The following is an 18,195-nucleotide window of genomic DNA, read 5'->3' as shown; positions in this document are numbered from 1 at the left end:
GGTCCCTCTTCCCTCTAGTGGTCCTTCTCTTGCCAGCTCTGTAAATCTGGCAACATAGTAGCAGATTGATGCCACATAATATTCTGCGGAAGGAAAGCGATCAGAGATGGACCTCACCAGACAGGACCGTGTAATGCACTAGACCGATTGAGAACTAAAATAGAGAAACTACACATTTAATAAATCATTTGTTATTAATACTGAATGCACTGGACAGAGAGGACTAAAACAGCTAAGCCACTCATTTAATAAATCATTTCTGTTTAATACTGAATGCACTGGACAGAGAGGACTGAAATAGAGAAACTACACAGGAAGCACAGGACCATTTGTTATCTGCACGAACATCTATTGACAGCTGCTGAGGATTCTGTCCATTACATTGGGAGCACTAGGCTTTGGCCTCAATTATACACTTTTGCTTGTTGGACATAATTTTACTCTCTGGGTGTAGCCTTCCATTGCATATTACAATGGCAAACCTTTTAAATGGCTTCTAGATTACATTAGCCATTCATTTCAAAATAGTCCAGAGTGACTCATTCTGGACTACAATAGCAGCATGGGACTGGTGACAGGATTGTTTGTCTGAGCAACAGAAATTATGGGTGGAGGGAGGACTTCTGCAATGTAAAAGAAAGAAACCTCACCAGCTGTCAATCCATGTTGCCGAAGACAATGTCTTGAGGCTGCATTGTTCTTGAATTAATTAAGTGGTTAACATCCCAGCATGTTCGTGCCTGTGTATTAAACTGCTGAGCAAGCCAAGCTGCCCATTATTCTGGTCACCATGGTGAGAAGGATGGGTCTAAGTGACCTTGCCCTGGTTGTCAGGGCATCTTTGGCAGAACCTTCAATGACTAAGCCTGAGCGTGCGGATGTTTCATGAGGAACAGTGGAGTCGATGTTGACTGGCAGAACTGTGCTCAAAAGTATATACTTATATACTAAGATCTGTCATGTCCATGCATTGAAAGGAAAGGCAAAGCAGATGAGAAACTCAGAATCAGTGGACTGCAAAATATCAATATAGGACATGAGCGGGCAGTCTCAACAAGAACTGTCCATTGAGCTTCTGCCCTTTAGAGAGCAGGGGAAATTCCAATAAATACAAACCCATCTTCATACTTGCTTTGAAGCACTTCTATACTGATGAGAGGGTATTTTCGCAGAGTATAGGTGGTCACTAAATGGTTTTATGAGCATGGAAACCATATTCCAGGACCAAACCAAACCAAGGAATATAATTAGCAGATCTAATTCCACCAAATACCAATACTTTAAAAATGGGATCTAATGGCTAAAAGAAAAAAAAAACTGGGTCTAAAGGCCTCTCTGTTTGGGTTCAAGGCCTTTTTTTAAAGCCCAATGATGAGGCAACGTGTAGCAGCTGCTCCGGTTGGCAATGAGTTGCAGGTGCTACCCTGCCTGTGAGTGGGGCCGGCGCTGTCCACGGCCCTGCGGCTCTCCCAGGTCACTGAAACACCTGGTGCTGAACGGACAGCGCACCAGATGCAGGAGCAGAGAATGAGAGAGAAGGCTGCTACTCATCCTACCTGGTGCCCCAGCACGCACACACACACACACACACACACATGCACACACACATCTTTGCAAGGCCAATCGCATCGGTTTTAGTTATGTTGTTTAAACCCTGAGCACACATAATTGGCCATATTCACTAATTTATGTCTTGTTCCCTTAGAAGTAGCCATGACAGCATTTTTTAATTTTAAACAGTTTTTTTGCAACGTAGCCTTCAGAGCCATATTGGTACACTACCCCGAAGTTCCTACTGTGCAGGAATATCAGGCACAGCCTGACACACATTTTATTTCTTTCTTGAAGTTAGCGTCCTTTTTAAATTACAGGAGAATAAGAGCAGGTGCATGCTTGTGCGGGTAAGAAATGAAAGGACTACAGAGACTGCACTTCTACAGAAGTACATAACTCAGCCTCGCGGTTGCAGAACAACCTCCTCAAGCGTGCCTACGCCGCACCACTCTCTCTTCACTGGGTACTCTTACAGCTCACATCAAGTTTAAAACCTTGATACTCATCAATACTCAAACCTCACACCTCAACCAGACCTGTCCTTTCTACAACCTTCCAGCGCTGTAGCGTCTTCCACTCATAGCGCCTGCCTTTGCCCAAAATATCAAGGAAGTTCGGTGAACAAACAGGTGTTCCGTGAATACTTGGCTTGTTGCTCACACTGGATGTAAATCATAATAAAAAAAGATTTGTCTTCATGCTATTAGCAGGGGTTAACACTGCATGAGCCCTAAAGCAATTCATTACATTGAAATCTGCATTGAAAACAGTCTGACATCATAGTTTCAAGAAACTAAAAAAAAGGGAAAATGTAGATTTTTTCCCATTACACAAACCTCTTTGTGTGCACATGGGCAAGCCTGAGCGATGCACTCCTAATGAATGTCACCTTCCGCGATCGATATTTCCTGCAATATCTTCACATTTCTGTGAAACGTTTTAATCAATACCGTGCCCATTTTACGTTATTAATTCCTGCAGGAAAAAAAGGGTCAAATCTAATGTGAGGACAGAAATACCCCCGGAGCGCTGTCGGTCCCTTTTTAACCAGACGCCGTGCTGCCTTTGAAGAAAAGAGGAGAGATCTCTCTCACATTTTACTGGGCGCTGATGTGCCCGCACCTTATGACCCGTTAGTGGGCACGGGGGACTCCATCATGATGGTGTTTAAGGGGTGGCGGAAGGACAGGCCGGAGCTTGTGAGGCCCCTGGCCCCTTAATCTGTCCGCACTTCTTCACCTCCTCTCAGCCGTGACTGACTGGAGCCGCGCTCTCCCTCTGGAGGGAATTCTGTCTTTCACACAGAAGCCCTGGCTTTCACAGCTCTTTAGCGTCCTGTGACCTCACAGGCTGGGGCTCTTTCTGAGCCGTCATACAATGGCCAGGATTCTTTCACAGCTCTTTAGCGTCCTGTGACCTCACAGGCTGGGGTTTTTTTCTGAACCGTCTCACAATGGCCAGGATTCTTTCATAGCTCTTTAGCGTCCTGTGACCTCACAGGCTGGGGTTCTTTCTGAGCAGCCTTACCATGGCGAGGATTCAATCAACATGTTTCCTTAACTTTGGCTTCTTTTAGTTTGGAATAAATCAGCATAAACCAGGAGCGTAAAGATAAATTATAATTCAGGAATATCTATAGTCTCCAAATTGGTTTAAAGTACCACCAGGTTCATTTTGGACGTCTCCTGTTAGTTCATGTAATAATACATGCCAGATTGGATTTAATTTGGTATCGTATTCATTGGATTACCAAGCACTCCTTTTTTTTTCTGTGTCCAGCTGTAGAACTATACCGATGTATAAAAAGAAAGATTCATTTACTAGTGTGAGCACCACATATGCATCATAATACCCATGATCCTTTGCTTGCAGCCATTATACAGTGGGGGCTCATATTTATGTAAGCCCATTTATAATGCATGTAGGCAGAGGTACATGAAGCACTGACAGATCTTGACAGGCTAAACAATGAAACACTGTGAGCTACTCGTGTACAGGGCACTCGGAGGTAATGACACCCGTCATTCAAAGCGCTTATCATTTGAGTTTTCATTTGTGACTTGCTGAGAGATTCTGATATTTCACATACCATTGCACCGGATTACTCCTGCCCAGCCTTTTAACAGGAGCCGGCACCACTTTCAGCCTTCATCCGTAACGAGGGCTGTGGCTTTTTCAGCGATTGTTTTTTCTCGCGTGCTTTTTCACCCTCCGCCCACACGGTGCCAATCAGGAGCGCCTTCCGACTCCGCGACTCCGCCTGTGTGCAATCACCCGTCAGCGCTCCGTGCTGCCGAAATGCCACAGGGTAAACTGCTATATTTGGGCAGTTGGGATGGGGTGATTTTTTGGAATAATAATAATAACAAGAATAATACTTATTATAATTATAATTACAACAACAAGAATAATAATAATAACAATAATAATAATAATAATAATAATAATAATAATAATAATAATAATAATAATAATAATAATAATAATGTATGATAGCATTTTTATCCCATCATTACATTTCATTTGGTTGACAGTCTCCAGTCATACTCTAGCCTTGGTCCAGTAAGGATATGCCGACAAAATTGAGCTGGTGAAAATGCATTAATTTTTGTTTCGTAATGAGGGAAAAAGTACTTGTAGTTTAATTACTTTTTAAAGCAGTGTTCTGGCTGTTCTTGTTTTTCCAAAACCCCTTTGGCCAAATACAACATCCTCTCTCTCTTTTCTGTATAATCCTGAAGCCAACTGCCAATTGTCACACATGGCTGGTTCTCCCCTCTGAGCTGTATAGTGGTTCAGCCCACTGAGCTGTATAGTGGTTCAGCCCACTGAGCTGTATAGTGGTTCAGCCCACTGAGCTGTATAGTGGTTCAGCCCACTGAGCTGTATAGTGGTTCAGCCCACTGAGCTGTATTGCGGTTCTCCCCACTGAGCTGTATAGTGGTTCAGCCCACTGAGCTGTATAGTGGTTCTCCCCACTGAGCTGTATAGTGGTTAAGCCCACTGAGCTGTATAGTGGTTCTCCCCACTGAGCTGCATAATGGTTCTCCCCTTGTGCAAAATGAAGCCATCATTGCTCGCACACGCATCATGTCTGGGGAACATGATAATGGTATACTGGTTCTTGAATATCTAGTTTTGAGAGCTATATTTCTCTTTAAGGTGGCTTTGCTGTAGTTCAAATACTTTCAGTGTGAAGTAATTGGTAGTTTGTACAACTACAATTTCAGAGTAGTTTCCCCAACACTGCTAGTAAATGAATTTCAATTATGGGAAGATTATTTAGTGTCTAACTCTAACCTACTGTGAATATACCTTTTGTGCTTGAGCGCTGTAAGTGGGAAGTGCTGTCTGAAGTGTCATTCAGGAAATTTGGCATCACACTTTTTTTCTAAAGGTATGAGCATGCCAGAGACAAGCAGGACATTGTCCCACACAGAACCAACAGGACCCTTCAATGTTGGAGAACTGCTGCATTTACTTTTTATTTTTTTTGCTACCTGTACAATGATTGGCAGTCAGCAGATGATAGTCGCCAGTCCAGACAGGACCTAGCTCGACAGGGAAGTGAGGCGTTTTCTGCCCGTGTTGTGACTGGCGTGTTGAAACCTTTGTCATTTGGGGGTTTTAGATTTAATATTGCAGTCGTCCAGACTGCAGTCGCTGCGCGCTGAACTCTTAAGCATCAATCATCTCTTTAAATAGCAATTTGCAAAAGAAAGCCGAACATCGGGCATTCATTATTTCGACTTCCCGGAGCCTCTGCAAACACAGACTTCAATAATGAGAGAGGGATGACTACGCACATCCTCCTGGGCAGTGGGACCCGACGAAGCGATATGAAGATATGACTCAGTCAGACGACGGAAAATTAGGATTATGACGCGCCCCAAGAAGAGAAATAAAAATATGAAGCGGGTGCTAGGCAGTTGTTCACTTCTGTAGTCTGCTCTTGACAAAAAATCTGAAAGAAATGTTGAATGTTCAGTAAGGAACACTATTTTTGGTCAGACAAATAAAATGTCAAAATGGTGACCTGTAAGAAGTTGTATTTTCCTTTTTAAATGTAAATAAAAAAAATAAAAACTCTTGCAAGTGATCATTTTGGATATTTGTCAAACGCTTGCCCTCATACATTCAATTCAAAAGATGTTCATTAAATGATAACCTTCTTTAGAGTATACAAAATTGCTGAAAGGCACTCACTTCTAATGTGCCATTAGATGTCATTTAGGGGCATGAAAATGTATGAAGAGTATTCTAATATCCATGTAGAGTGTACATCAGCACCTCAAAATGAACAAGTCTGCACTTTGTGTACCGATAATTTGAATTCAATGCCCGGAAATAGTCTGGTTCTGATTATAATGGTGTTCCAGAAAAATATTTATTTTGTGCAGCTACACGTGGAGTCTGCTTTTTAACCTCTTAAAGCTTACAGGTACATATTTGTGGCTTTATTTGAACGTTCCGATTTATTTCTTGCGCATAAAAACTTGAAATGACCTTCTTCATTTTAAGTTTTTAAATACCAGAAAATTGCAGTCTTATTCCTCATGGAAGCAAGGAGATTTGTTGTTGAGTAATGGGTATTCATTTCAGATAAGCAATCCGATTCACAATTATTCATGTTTGCTTTACCTAAAGTGTTGTGATGAACCTGTATCATTCACAGAGAGAAGGAAGCATAAAAGATCAGACAGTTCTGTACATCGAACAGAGATTGAAACAGTGCAGTGCAGTGTCGGGGAACACCGTTGGTTACCACATGGAGAGAGAAGGAGAGAGAAAGAAAGAGCGCACCCAAGCAAACATGAAATCAAATAAACGGACACCTTCACCCTTCCCCTCACGGGTTCCGGGCAAAAACAATGAACTAAAATAACAAACTAAAATAACAAAGACAATAGAAAGCAAAACAGAGCGGATACTTTTCAGTTCCCCGCTTGTAGCAGGCCAGATTTTCACCTGGCCAACTCCTCCCACTTTTCAGTGGCAGATTACTTTTCTGTGCTCAAACAAAAACTCCAAAATAAAACAAAACAAAAATCATAAACGCGCTCGCAGTGTGAGCTCCCAGTCTCAGCCCCGAACTGTGGAGAGCAGCACACCTTTAAGCACCTGGGCTGATTAGTTAACGGAGCTCAGGTGCGTGTGCTCTCTCCACCAGCCGGCGCAGCTGAGACCAATCCGCCTCTCAGGCAACCCGAATGCCACACTTACACATTTACAATTTACTATAGGGTTTGAAAGCGCAGTCTGAACCTTAAGATAAGGCCCTTGGCCACTGAGAGACTCTTCACCACGTGTTTATTCAATAATTGTATTTTAGAAAATGAATAACATGAGCCAGTAAAACATGGCTTATGTGTTTAAAAGGCCATAAATCACTGCAATGCACAAAGCAAGGCTCATTTGAATAATTTAACTCAATAGGCAAAGTCAGCGTTCAATTGAATCAATTCACAGAATCAATTGAAAATGAATTAAAAAGTTACAATGAAACTCAAACGAATTCATGAACCGAAAAATGCTTATAATGTTCTATGATAACTATTCGAGTCAGGAACTTAATTACTTCATTTTGTAAATTCACTGAATTGAAAATATAACTTGGCCCCAACCTTGCAACAGGTGTATAGTCAGCAGGCTTTGTGCCAGTAAATCAGATGGGTAGACTGGACACTGCTATTGTATTTAAGAGGAAGAGTAATTTTTAAAAAGGCACTGCCCCTGTAGTCTTTGGATTTTTCTCGCTGAATTATTTTGCCCAAGGGAGACCAATTTGTGTACATGGGCTTCTGGGAATTCATGCAAAATGTGCTCTACGTATATACACGGTGCATAAGTATTTGGACAGTGTCACGGTTTTTCTTGTTTAGGCTCTGTACTGCAGCACATTGGATTTGAAATTAAATAATGTGGTTTAAACGCAAATTGTCAACTTTAATTTGAGGGCTTTCACATCCATATCGGATGTAGGAATAAAAGCCCCTTTATTCCTTGTTCTGATTATGGCCCTCTTTTGATTCTTATTGCCTACTAAATTTTGTATGGCTGTGCAAGTTAATGCTATTGTTAATTGAACGTTTTGCAGTAATAAATAAATAAATAAAATGGAAAAGGCACTGATAGAGAGAGATATGTGTAAAAAGTAAAAAAATGTCAGTCGCTGAAAATCCCTTTGAGCGAGAACGAGTTAATGATGAAGGAGTGGGCAGGTGTATCATGACACACAGAAAAGGCTTCCATCAGGCAGGCCCTTAAACTGAACGTTCAAGCAAGGATGAACCTGGATAAAAAAAAAACAACTCTGTAACCAGTCTCTGGCTGTGACTGGAAGCAATATCCATAAATCAACAATATTCTGGTCGCTCCGCAATTCTGGCCTGACAAAAGTTCAAATTTGATCTAATCTCGCCATCAAATGTCACTTACAAACTCTACAAAGCGCCCGAGAGACTTTTCTTTATCATAAAGCTTCCCTCTCGTCGGTACTACGCAGGCCAGTTTTGAGCAGCGACCGGGATGTTTCTGATGGGAGAATAGTTTCCAGCGTTTTGTAACAGGAGACGGGTTCCTGCAATCGCCAGGATCTCTGAGAGCCGGCGGAAGACTGAAGGCCGCGGGCAGGCGTGGCCTTTACGGAGACGAGACGAGGCGGATCTGCGGCGTGAGGACACGGTCGCGTCCGACGGTCGCGTCCGTCTCGCTCTCCCCGGCTCGCGGAACGAAGGCCCAGCTTCCACGGCCGTCAGCTCTCTGTCACCACCCGCAGCCAGCATCTCCCACCGCTTCCCGCCTTCCCTCTGGTCTCAGGGACGAAGAGTTGTTCCTGCTGTGTGTTTGAGGGCTTTATGACTAAAATCTTTATTAAAGGAGAGTTTAAAACTCTGGTCTTGGTAACCCCATGGCTTCTGTTGACTTTTAAATAATAACTTCTTGACAAAATTTTGCCACGGTGTATGAAATTTCTTTTGGTGAATCTTAATCACTTACCAAGAGAATTATGGAATTATGTAGATGTACATCAGCAAAAGGCTCAGTCCTGCTTAGAGACACTTGTATTAAATATTTAATATGGAATATTAAACTAAGACAAACATTCCCAAATGGTCCCCTGCTTACAGAATATGTATTTTTCCTTCAAATCGTATTGAAGTTGAAGAGTATTTCTGAAAATCAATGTATCCCTGCAGAGGTTCATTACAGTGGCACTTCACCTTCTCTTTTCAACTCTACAGAGTGCAACATACAGCGACATGTAGGTTTTTAATATAAAATAATTTCCTTAAATATTTATTGATTTGAATTTTATTTTCCATACATTTGCAAGTAAAGGTCAACATTAAAGTATGTATGAGCACTGGGTTTGGGTGGTACACCCCCCTCCCCTCCCCTCCCCTCCCCTCCCCTCCCCCTCCCTGCCCCCCAAAAAACCATAGACTAATTGTAACAGAAGCAACCAAGTAATTATGGTTGAAAAAATACAATTAAAAAAAAAAATTATAAAATCAGAAGAAGTCAGAAGAACGCATTGACACACTCACATTTACAAACTGTGACTGAACGAAAATCACTCGGGAAACAGCTGAAAAGGACCTGACCCCATGAAACAAACATCTGTATATCAGAATCTTAAATCTTTTGTGTACTTTTGTCTTATTGCTGCCATTTAACAAATACATTTCTTCTTCAAAGGTGAGACTGAACGGGTGAACCAAATAAAACACAGCGTCCACAGCGTGCCACTTTCGTAATCCCTCGTAAAAGAGTCGTGTCAGAGGAAGTGCACGCCGTCACGAAACAGAAAGCTCGTAATTAGCTGGCTCATTAAAAACGATATTCCTCCCACCCCCGCCTGTCATAAACGTCTTTAGTTTTTTTTTTCTTCGCCAAATTACAAAAGTTTTCTTAGAAAATAAATGTACAAATTTGAGCGGAGCGTCTGTGGGTCTATAGCAGCACTACTTTCACAGTTCCCTCTGAAGGCTTCCTTCTACAGGGCACTTCCCTAGCCGAACGCAGAAGACGAGGTCTCCACCGCGAGGAAGAGTTCATCGGCTCCGCGTGTTCTCAGGATCTTTTTTTTTTCACGAGAGGTTTCAACAGCTGAATCCAACGCCTCGAACACGACAAATAAATAAATAAATACAAATAAATATAAATAAATATCTTATATCTCGAATAAATACACATTTGCCTTGGCTAGGAAAATTCCCTTTCACTCCCTCGTGTAGTTTGGTAATTGTTATAAATTTCTTTAGATACGATTTGTGTAAAAGAAAAAAAAAACTAAAAACAAACAGTAGATTTAACATTTCTCCAACCAAAAAAAAAAAAAAACTCAGAAAAGTAACAAGGACATGTAGATGTGGCTCCTGGTAAAAATATGACACAAGGGCGTGTGTCTGTCCCGTCATCTGTGTCCTCAAATGTCTTCAAATGATTACGTCATGGAAGAGGGGCGCCTGAGACCTCGCCACCTCCACCCCTTATTAGTCAAGGGTCTCAAGGGTCAGAGGTCAACGCCTCACCCCCCCTCCTGAAGATTTCCGAGGATAGAAGAAGGGGATACGAAAACAGGGAAAGTTCAGTTTTGAGGACGGTCCCGGACGAGGACGTTTACCGTCGGTTAGTGAGGGCGTCGGGGGGGGGGGTCGGCGGACAGAACCCGAGGGGGGACCCCTCGCGCGAGGATCGGGGCGCTAGGAGCCCTCCTCCTCCGGGGGCCCCAGCGAGTAGAAGCCGGCCAGCTGCCGGAAGCGGGGCCCCCAGTCGCTGAGGTAGGAGAAGTCCTGCTCGGAGGCGGTGGAGAGCGTGTGGATGGAGCTGAGCGACAGGGCGGGCGAGGCCGAGCCCTCGAAGGCGTACGTCTGGAAGGAGTCGTAGGGCGGCACCGACAAGTCGGCGTCCGCCTGCTCCACCTTCTTGCGGATGTAGCCCTTGAAGACGGAGAAGTCGGCGGCCCCGCCGGCGTCGGCGGCGGCGTCCCCGGCCGCGTGGCTCTGGATCCACTGGGGGAGCGAGCGCAGGTCGGGCCCCGCCTCCGAGCCCTTGACCTCGGGGAAGTCGTAGAGGCTCCGCAGGGCGCTCATGTCGTACGCCTGGGTGTCCTGCTCGCCGCCGCCCTCGTCGTTGTACTTGATGACGTTGTCGCGCATGTCCTCCTCGTCCTCGGCCATGCGCTGGCCCTTGCGGTGCCGCTTCAGGGTGAGGATCAGCAGCACCAGCACTGGGGGAGGGAGAGGGAGACACAAGCCGTCAGCCGTCAGCTAGCTTTCTCACAGCCGAGGGTCAACTGCAACACATTCTTTTTGTTCTCTACCGGCAAATACATTAAGCTACCACACCGTACACATTCTTCCCCCTTGCTTCATCACTTCCAACACCATCATTTAAAAAGAACAGTTTCTAGGAAAAATAGTAGCCAATTGTTGTACCTCCCTAAACATTTCAACCAAGTCATACCAGAAAAACATTTTATGACGACAGACATATTCAACTGATGTATGCTAATAAAACAAATACAAGTTACAATTTACTCCACTAATAAACACTAACCTCACAGAGAATAAGTTGGTACAAGCAGCAAGAAACACATAAACTGAATAATCACGCCCGATATTTTTACTCCAATTACAGCTCTATTAAGTGACTTCTTATCTCTGGCATATTGGCAAAGTGGCTTGGACATGGGCAGTATATTTCTTAATAGAGTCGGGAGCCGAGGTCAGACTGGAGCAAAATTAAAATGCCCTATTAGTTTTTTTTTTCTGGCTTTTAATTTACTTCACATGCTGTTTGGACAAGGAGCCTTAAGTATCTCAAAGGGAGTTTTGAGCACTGCCTTTCTCAGGGAATAGCAGAGTAATGGGCTTTGGGAAGTGGAAGATTGTCTGCCCCAGATTTGCTAAATGCTTTCCGGGACCTTCATATTCGCTCATTAGCACGTAGGCTAAGGATGTACAGTATGTTAACAGTGCACCATGCTATTTGCTACGTTACACAGCAGGGAAATGGAGTTTTCTTCCAGAATGTGCCTTCAGACTTGCATAAGTATGTCCATTCTGACAGAGAAGCAGAATCTCAGAGTGTATTATAGGGTTATGATCATAAATCATAACCCTACAAGACCGAAACATGCTGCATCTACTTGACGCATGATTGCACATATTAAGATATTTGAAACCAGCACCAGTATCATTAATCTTGATGTTGTAGCTTGTTGTCATGCCTCCCAGTTTGATGTAACATTACTCTCTGACCTAGCCTAGGCTTACTGTGTGAACTGGACTTAACGTGCTCATGGCTAGGAATTACTGTCACGTAATGAGCAATGTACCTTATCGGACCTGTGTTTTGTAGTTGTTCCAATGACCTTCGGTATGATCTTAATGTTTGTAGTTTTGCATAAAAGCATCTTCCAAATAAATGTACTGTAATGTAAAACCAAGTGCAGACTGGAAGTGGACTGTGCCAGGAGTGAGATGTGAGAAGCAGGCCGTATGAATCTCAATAATCTCCCTAAGAGAGACAGAGTCCCATATATTCTATATCCTGACACCCTTTCAGGACAAAAGCTAAGCTAAGGCTACCTGCCAATAGTTGCGAACAATGCTTACAGCGACAAATGGCACCTCACTTTTTTTTTTTTATAACATATTTTAACAAAATTACCCAGAGGATCCCAAAAGTACCCCTAAGATTTCATTAGCAACGGGGATGCAAAAAAACTGCATCCTTGCATATTTAGCATCCGGCAGTGTATGTGCTCATTCTAACTGTGTACCACAGCTACAGGAGCACAGCTGCAACGTTTTAATTTTATGCAGCGCTGCATTAAAGGGCCCCTTTGAGTGCACAAGGAGATGCATTGTGGGAAAGCCAATGTTAAAAACAGAATGCTCTAATGCAATGCCAATTATCACTGGCTTGATTATTGGTTAAAGAAAGGTTTAGAGACACAGAGAGTATCCTCTTAAAAAAATAACTAAATAATGCCACTGTGATGAAACTAACCAATTCCAATAAACAAAGGATTCAATACATAAAATTGCTGCATTTTGACACTGCATTTGTTTAATCCCCAGTGCATTCCTTTCTCAGAGGTTCTAGTAAATCTTTCCTTTAGCATGTCAACATTTTTTTTGATGCATTTTCTTCTTACGGATGATTTCACCAATGCTGACTTGCACCAACAACAGCTGCCAAGTCAGTGTGCTTGAATGAAGCATACACCTGGTTTCTCTGGGCTTTAAATATGGCTGCAGACTAGAATTCTGAAATGGCACCCAGCCTTGAAGTGCATTCCGTAGTTTACACTCTCTCCTCCAATGTTTTTGAGGTCAATTTGGCACATCAGAAATTACATATGGAATAAGGCAAACATGCAAACGTGAATATTGGCGCATTTAAACCAAACACTGCAAGACCCACAATTCTACAAGTGATAAGAGCACTGCAGCACATAATAAAGCCTGATACAGGCTTGATGAAGCTTACTCTTGACTGGCCCTCGGTCCAAATTTAATACGTCTTTTATTTTTTTGGGAAATCAATCGAACATCTGGAAGACAATTTAACACAATGTCATCATGTGCATAGTTCATGCATCATATAATTGAGATTTGACCATGTAAAACAAAAAAAAAGTAACGAGATTCATAATGGGAAATGGCTAGTGCTAATTTATGAACACACCTTATTAAAAAAAGTAATAAAGGTATGCCTGAAATTAATTAATGAAAAAAGATAATGACATAGATAATTATTAGAATGATTACCAGGTGTGATTATAGAGGAAAAAGAAATATTGAATTTAAAAACTTGTTTAAATTAAATTTCCTAATTTGAGCACCTGCCTATGAGTATCCCGATTTAGCACCTATTTTCCAGAAAATGAAACAAAAATAGCACCAATGTAAATTAAGGCTTGTGAGATTATTTTAAGGACTGCTGAATAATATTCCAAAATATTATTAGCGAGACTAAATTAATTAGACTAATTAAATTCTGTCTTAAAATTGCATCTGAAATATAGCCCAGGTAAGTACTTGCTCTGAACAACATATTTCCCCATTGACTATCCCATAGCTATATTTTATCAACTAGATTTCTTTTAAGTCAAATGTGGTCTATCATTCGGTCAAGCAAAAAGTTAAAGGCAAACATTTCTAAAATAATATAACTAGGGCTGTCAATCGATTAAAATATTTAATCGCGATTAATCGCATGATTGTCCATAGTTAATCGCGATTAATCGCAAATTAATCACACATTTTTTATCTGTTCAAAATGTACCTTAAAGGGATATTTCTCAAGTGTTTAATACTCTTATCAACATAGGAGTGGACAAATATGGTTGCTTTGGAATCTATGCTTCAGATAGTCCATATTGGCAGACAAATTTGCCTATTCACCGAACCATGGACTCAATGTCTAGACCTTTTTCCTTATTACAATACACAGATTGGCCAAGTTAATGCGGTTGACATGCTACTTTATTACAGGACAGACAATATAGAGCAAATGTAATTCCTGTTTATCCGATGCTTACTGCCCTGATATTGAACCAGTAGTTGCTATGGCTACCGTCATGTAGTTACCAGCTGAATGTTCTTGGCCACTTTATTAGGTACGCCTATCTGGTACCGGGTAGGACCCCATTTTGCCAGAACAGCCTGAATTCTTTGCAGCACGGATATATACGGAAAGAAAATGGGAAATGTACCCTGAAGTGGACAAAGCTTATAAGAGCACGTACAATCTGATAGCTCGTTAGTGAGGAGGGTCCCCTGAGTCATCTGACCTCTGAGCAAGTTGTTGGCTTTCTGTGACGTGTGTAATTGCTTTGATTCATTTTGCCGTTCGCACATACACAGCCGTTTTACCTCAAATCACCTGGGGCTGAACCTTTGCCAAAAAGAGTCGTTTTTAAGCGAGGCAGGTGTGCAAACAAACACCACCATTCACTCGTCGTTTTTTAAACTTCATAATGACCCCCTCCCTCAGAAAACAGGATGACTGTCACTCAGCGTCTAAGGCAATCCATGGTTGATGTAAGGTGAAAAATATCATACAGTTCGGTTGCATATCGCTTTTCTTATGTATCTTCTCTCTCACTCTTTCCTCCTGACTGACACCAGATTCTATCTAGTCTACATTTTTCACTTACATTTAAGCCATCAAAGCCGGTTGAAACAAGGTATTTTCAAACAGAAAAGTGGGAAAACCTTACATCGCTTTATGCACCCTGTTCCTCAAATCACGGTTCGAGGGCCGAGAACTGCTGGGTTTCCACCCTCCCTTTACCTGGGAGTCAGGTGTGAAGACAGTCTGACCAATCAGTAGCACTAATTGTTCAGTTAATCACTCTGGAAAAGAGAGAACCGGGGCTGGATTTGGAGTCTAGGACCATATTTGAGTATCCATGCTTCGCCCCCACTGTACTTCACGGTCTATTATTGGTGAACCATTAAACTTACATCACTTTACGGGGGGGGGGGGGGGTATTATAAAACAAACAAACAAACAAACAAAAAAACTGTTTTATATTCTACAATATGAAAGGGTCCCTCACAAAAACATGCTATATCTCCCTAGCTTTATACCCAGATCAAAGCATTCTCTTTCATGGAGCTCCTACTTCACACTATCCATCCCCACCCCAAATAAATCAACAAAGGCTCACTCACTTCCTATTCTTCCAGGAACTGGGACATGCCACTGTGACTGAAGACAGATGTCATAATAAAAACATGAAATTCCACAGCCTGACAAGCTTACTGAGCCTAAAATCCATATGTGGTAAAACAAGAGAAATAGGCATCTTAACACAGATTTTAAAAAGTGCAAACTCTAGGTTTATACATGATAATGTGCATGAGATTAATCAGGTAACTCATAATAATCGTTTTTAAATTGGTCCTGAGTTACATACGCAGATATTTTCTCCGAACTCCCACCACACAGCATTCATCAAGAGAAAAAGGTCAGGTCATAATGTACCCCGTAGCTTTTTTTTTTTTACACAAGGGGGAAGAGAATAACAAAGCTTTGCTGGTGTTACATCACCAAAATTTATTTCTTTATTTATTTCGGCGAAACAATATATTCTGAATCGATAAATGTGCGGTCTCCCTATGGGGGAGTTTTCATTTTTCAGCGTTTTTATCTGCCGAGCATTCTGGATCCAGGTTTTCTGTGCGCGGGCCCGTATAAATTCTACAGCATGCCCCCAAGGCTCACTGCAAGACTGTAGAATGCCTCCTGGGGGGGGGGGTCCAACCTTTATTACGCTACTGCGCAACACTGTCATATGAATGACGATGCCCCCTTTTTTCCTCCTCTAAATCAGTGAATGATCTGGCAACCGCGACCCGAATGCAACATTGCAGTCTGCTTCATTCCCATGCTTTAACTCTTTGGCACTGGCATTTTTTCCTTCCACCCCCTGTTGCAGCAGAAGGCCTCTGCAAACAGATGCACTTTATTTACGCCGTGATTTATTTTTTTAGTTCATATTTTAATTGAATTACTTCAGTCGAACATTCGTCTTCGTTAGTTTTCAATTTCCTCCCAACTTTTAGCTCTCATCCCATTCATCAGTTTTACTTGTTCTACTGTTTTCTTTCCAAGCTGCTATCTTGTAAAAAGTAAATAATGCAAGACTGAGAAAAATAAAGTTAAACTTAGACTAGTCTTTCTTTGTATGAGTAGCCATTACAGTTAAAACCCTACTCAAATATTTTGATGGCTTTATTTCCTACTACAGAGTAGTCGTGAGTAATGTCACTGATTGGCCAGAGATTCCACTCAGACCCAAATCAGTCTCTGATTAGAGGGGAATAATGAAGACCAGTAACATGACTGGCCATCTGTCAACCCAACAAAAAAAGTTACATCTCAAACGTCTCTTTCAAAATTCAAAAATCTGAATTTACAGACTTAAATGACACGAGTTGAATACGCACAAATAGAGAAAGGCAAAGTTAAGCCAAAGTTAATTTTATGAAACCTTTTTTAAGTTTGTACCCTTGTTTGGTACCGTACGTGGACCATGAATAACCCATGTTACGCCACTTCTACACAAAATGATGGATGATGAAACCGTGCAATTGTAAAATAAATATGAAAGGGTTATACTGGATATCGATTATATATGTTCTGCTTATTCTTTTATAGACAGTAATTATGGAGGTTACTATAAAAGTAATTACACATTAAGAATTCAGATGATGAATCTTCTTACTTCAATCACTAAAGGTTCCCATCATAATGCAGGACTGATCAATTAAGTATAAAGCGTATATTCATTATAATTTTACAGCAAAGATGCATAGTTAATGATAATGGATAGATAATGCCAGATTACAAAGCACAGTTACAAAAGCAATTTTATAATAGCAGCAGTATCTTACAGCACAATAAATATACAATATGAAAAAATATACTATATGCTTTATACACACACATCCACACACCTCTAAGGGGACAAGTGGACCCAAACCATGCCAGGAAAATGCCCCACGCAGCATAATAGAGCCACCAGCCCCACTCACTGTAGGGGTGAAGCATTCGGGCCTGTACCGTTCTCTTGGTATACGCCACACATGCACACATGCCCCCACTTGTCCAGAATATGGTGAAGGATGACTCATCTGACCATATCACTTCTTTCCCCACATCTGTGTAGATCAATGCCTATGGTTTTTGCACCACTGAACTCTCAAATGTGCATTTGTCTTTGTAATGAGGGGTTTATGCACTGCAACCCTGCTATAATATCCCTCCGTATGTAATTGTTGACAGACTGTTCTTGCTGACACAGTCAGCATGTCCTGCATTGATATTCTTAATCACCTGAGGGAGAGGTGCTTATATATTGCACTAATGCACAAGCATCAGATCATCGAATGTATGCTTTCAACCACAATTTCTGACCCTATTTACTGATGTCTTTCCCATAGATCTAAATGAAGATGTCAGTTTAGTCACTGTTCCTATTGAAACACTAGCCATTTGAGCAGTCTTTGTGACAAAAGGCAATGTAGTATAATGGGTAAGGAGCTGGCCTTGTAACCTAAAGGTTGCAGGTTCAAGTCCCTGCTAGGACACTGCCATTGTACCCTTGAGCAAGGTACTTAACCTGCATTGCTTCAGTATATAAAAATGCTGTGTAAAAGTTGTGTAAGTCTCTCTGGATAAGAGCATCGGCTAAATGCCTGTATGCTTGATCCATAATCGAGGTCAACTGGACCTGCTTGGCATTTTTATACATGCCACAGAGCATGATAGCATGTTAATAGCTCAATTATATCATGCCGTACACCTGTATGGAAGCATCTGCATTCGTTATGTTCCTCTACTCAAAGTTTTTACTTTAATTTGCCACCTGTCTGTATATATATATATATATATATATGAAACCACATCAAACATACCACTTCAGAGATCAAGTACCTTTTAACAAACACCTTTTTTAAATTCAGCTTCTCTTTAACTTTTGCTTACAACCATTTTTCCCCTTTACAAAGACTGTCCCATGAGTTAATTTTTGCCAGGCGTGCATTTCCGAAGATAAAAACAAAAATAATGTGCTTTTGAGTCGAAGCTGAGGAACAACGTCAGTCGAAAGCT

The 18,195-nt window shown here is 41.7% G+C and overlaps 1 protein-coding gene across 2 annotated transcripts in view; it reads right to left on the bottom strand.

The window, feature by feature from the left end:
* Window positions 1-8,985: 8,985 nt before the first annotated feature.
* Window positions 8,986-18,195, bottom strand: part of LOC135237931 (cadherin-22-like) — a 250,008-nt gene continuing 240,798 nt past the window's right edge. For both annotated transcript variants that reach the window (XM_064305498.1, XM_064305497.1), the window contains exon 13: window positions 8,986-10,789. In XM_064305498.1, coding sequence (XP_064161568.1) covers window positions 10,263-10,789 — 527 coding nt within the window. In that variant the 3' untranslated portion in view covers window positions 8,986-10,262. The remainder of the gene's footprint in view (window positions 10,790-18,195) is intronic.

The sequence above is a fragment of the Anguilla rostrata genome, chromosome 13, assembly GCF_018555375.3.
Source record: "Anguilla rostrata isolate EN2019 chromosome 13, ASM1855537v3, whole genome shotgun sequence".
Lineage (NCBI taxonomy): Eukaryota > Metazoa > Chordata > Actinopteri > Anguilliformes > Anguillidae > Anguilla > Anguilla rostrata.
This window is presented reverse-complemented; position numbering and strand designations above follow the sequence as displayed.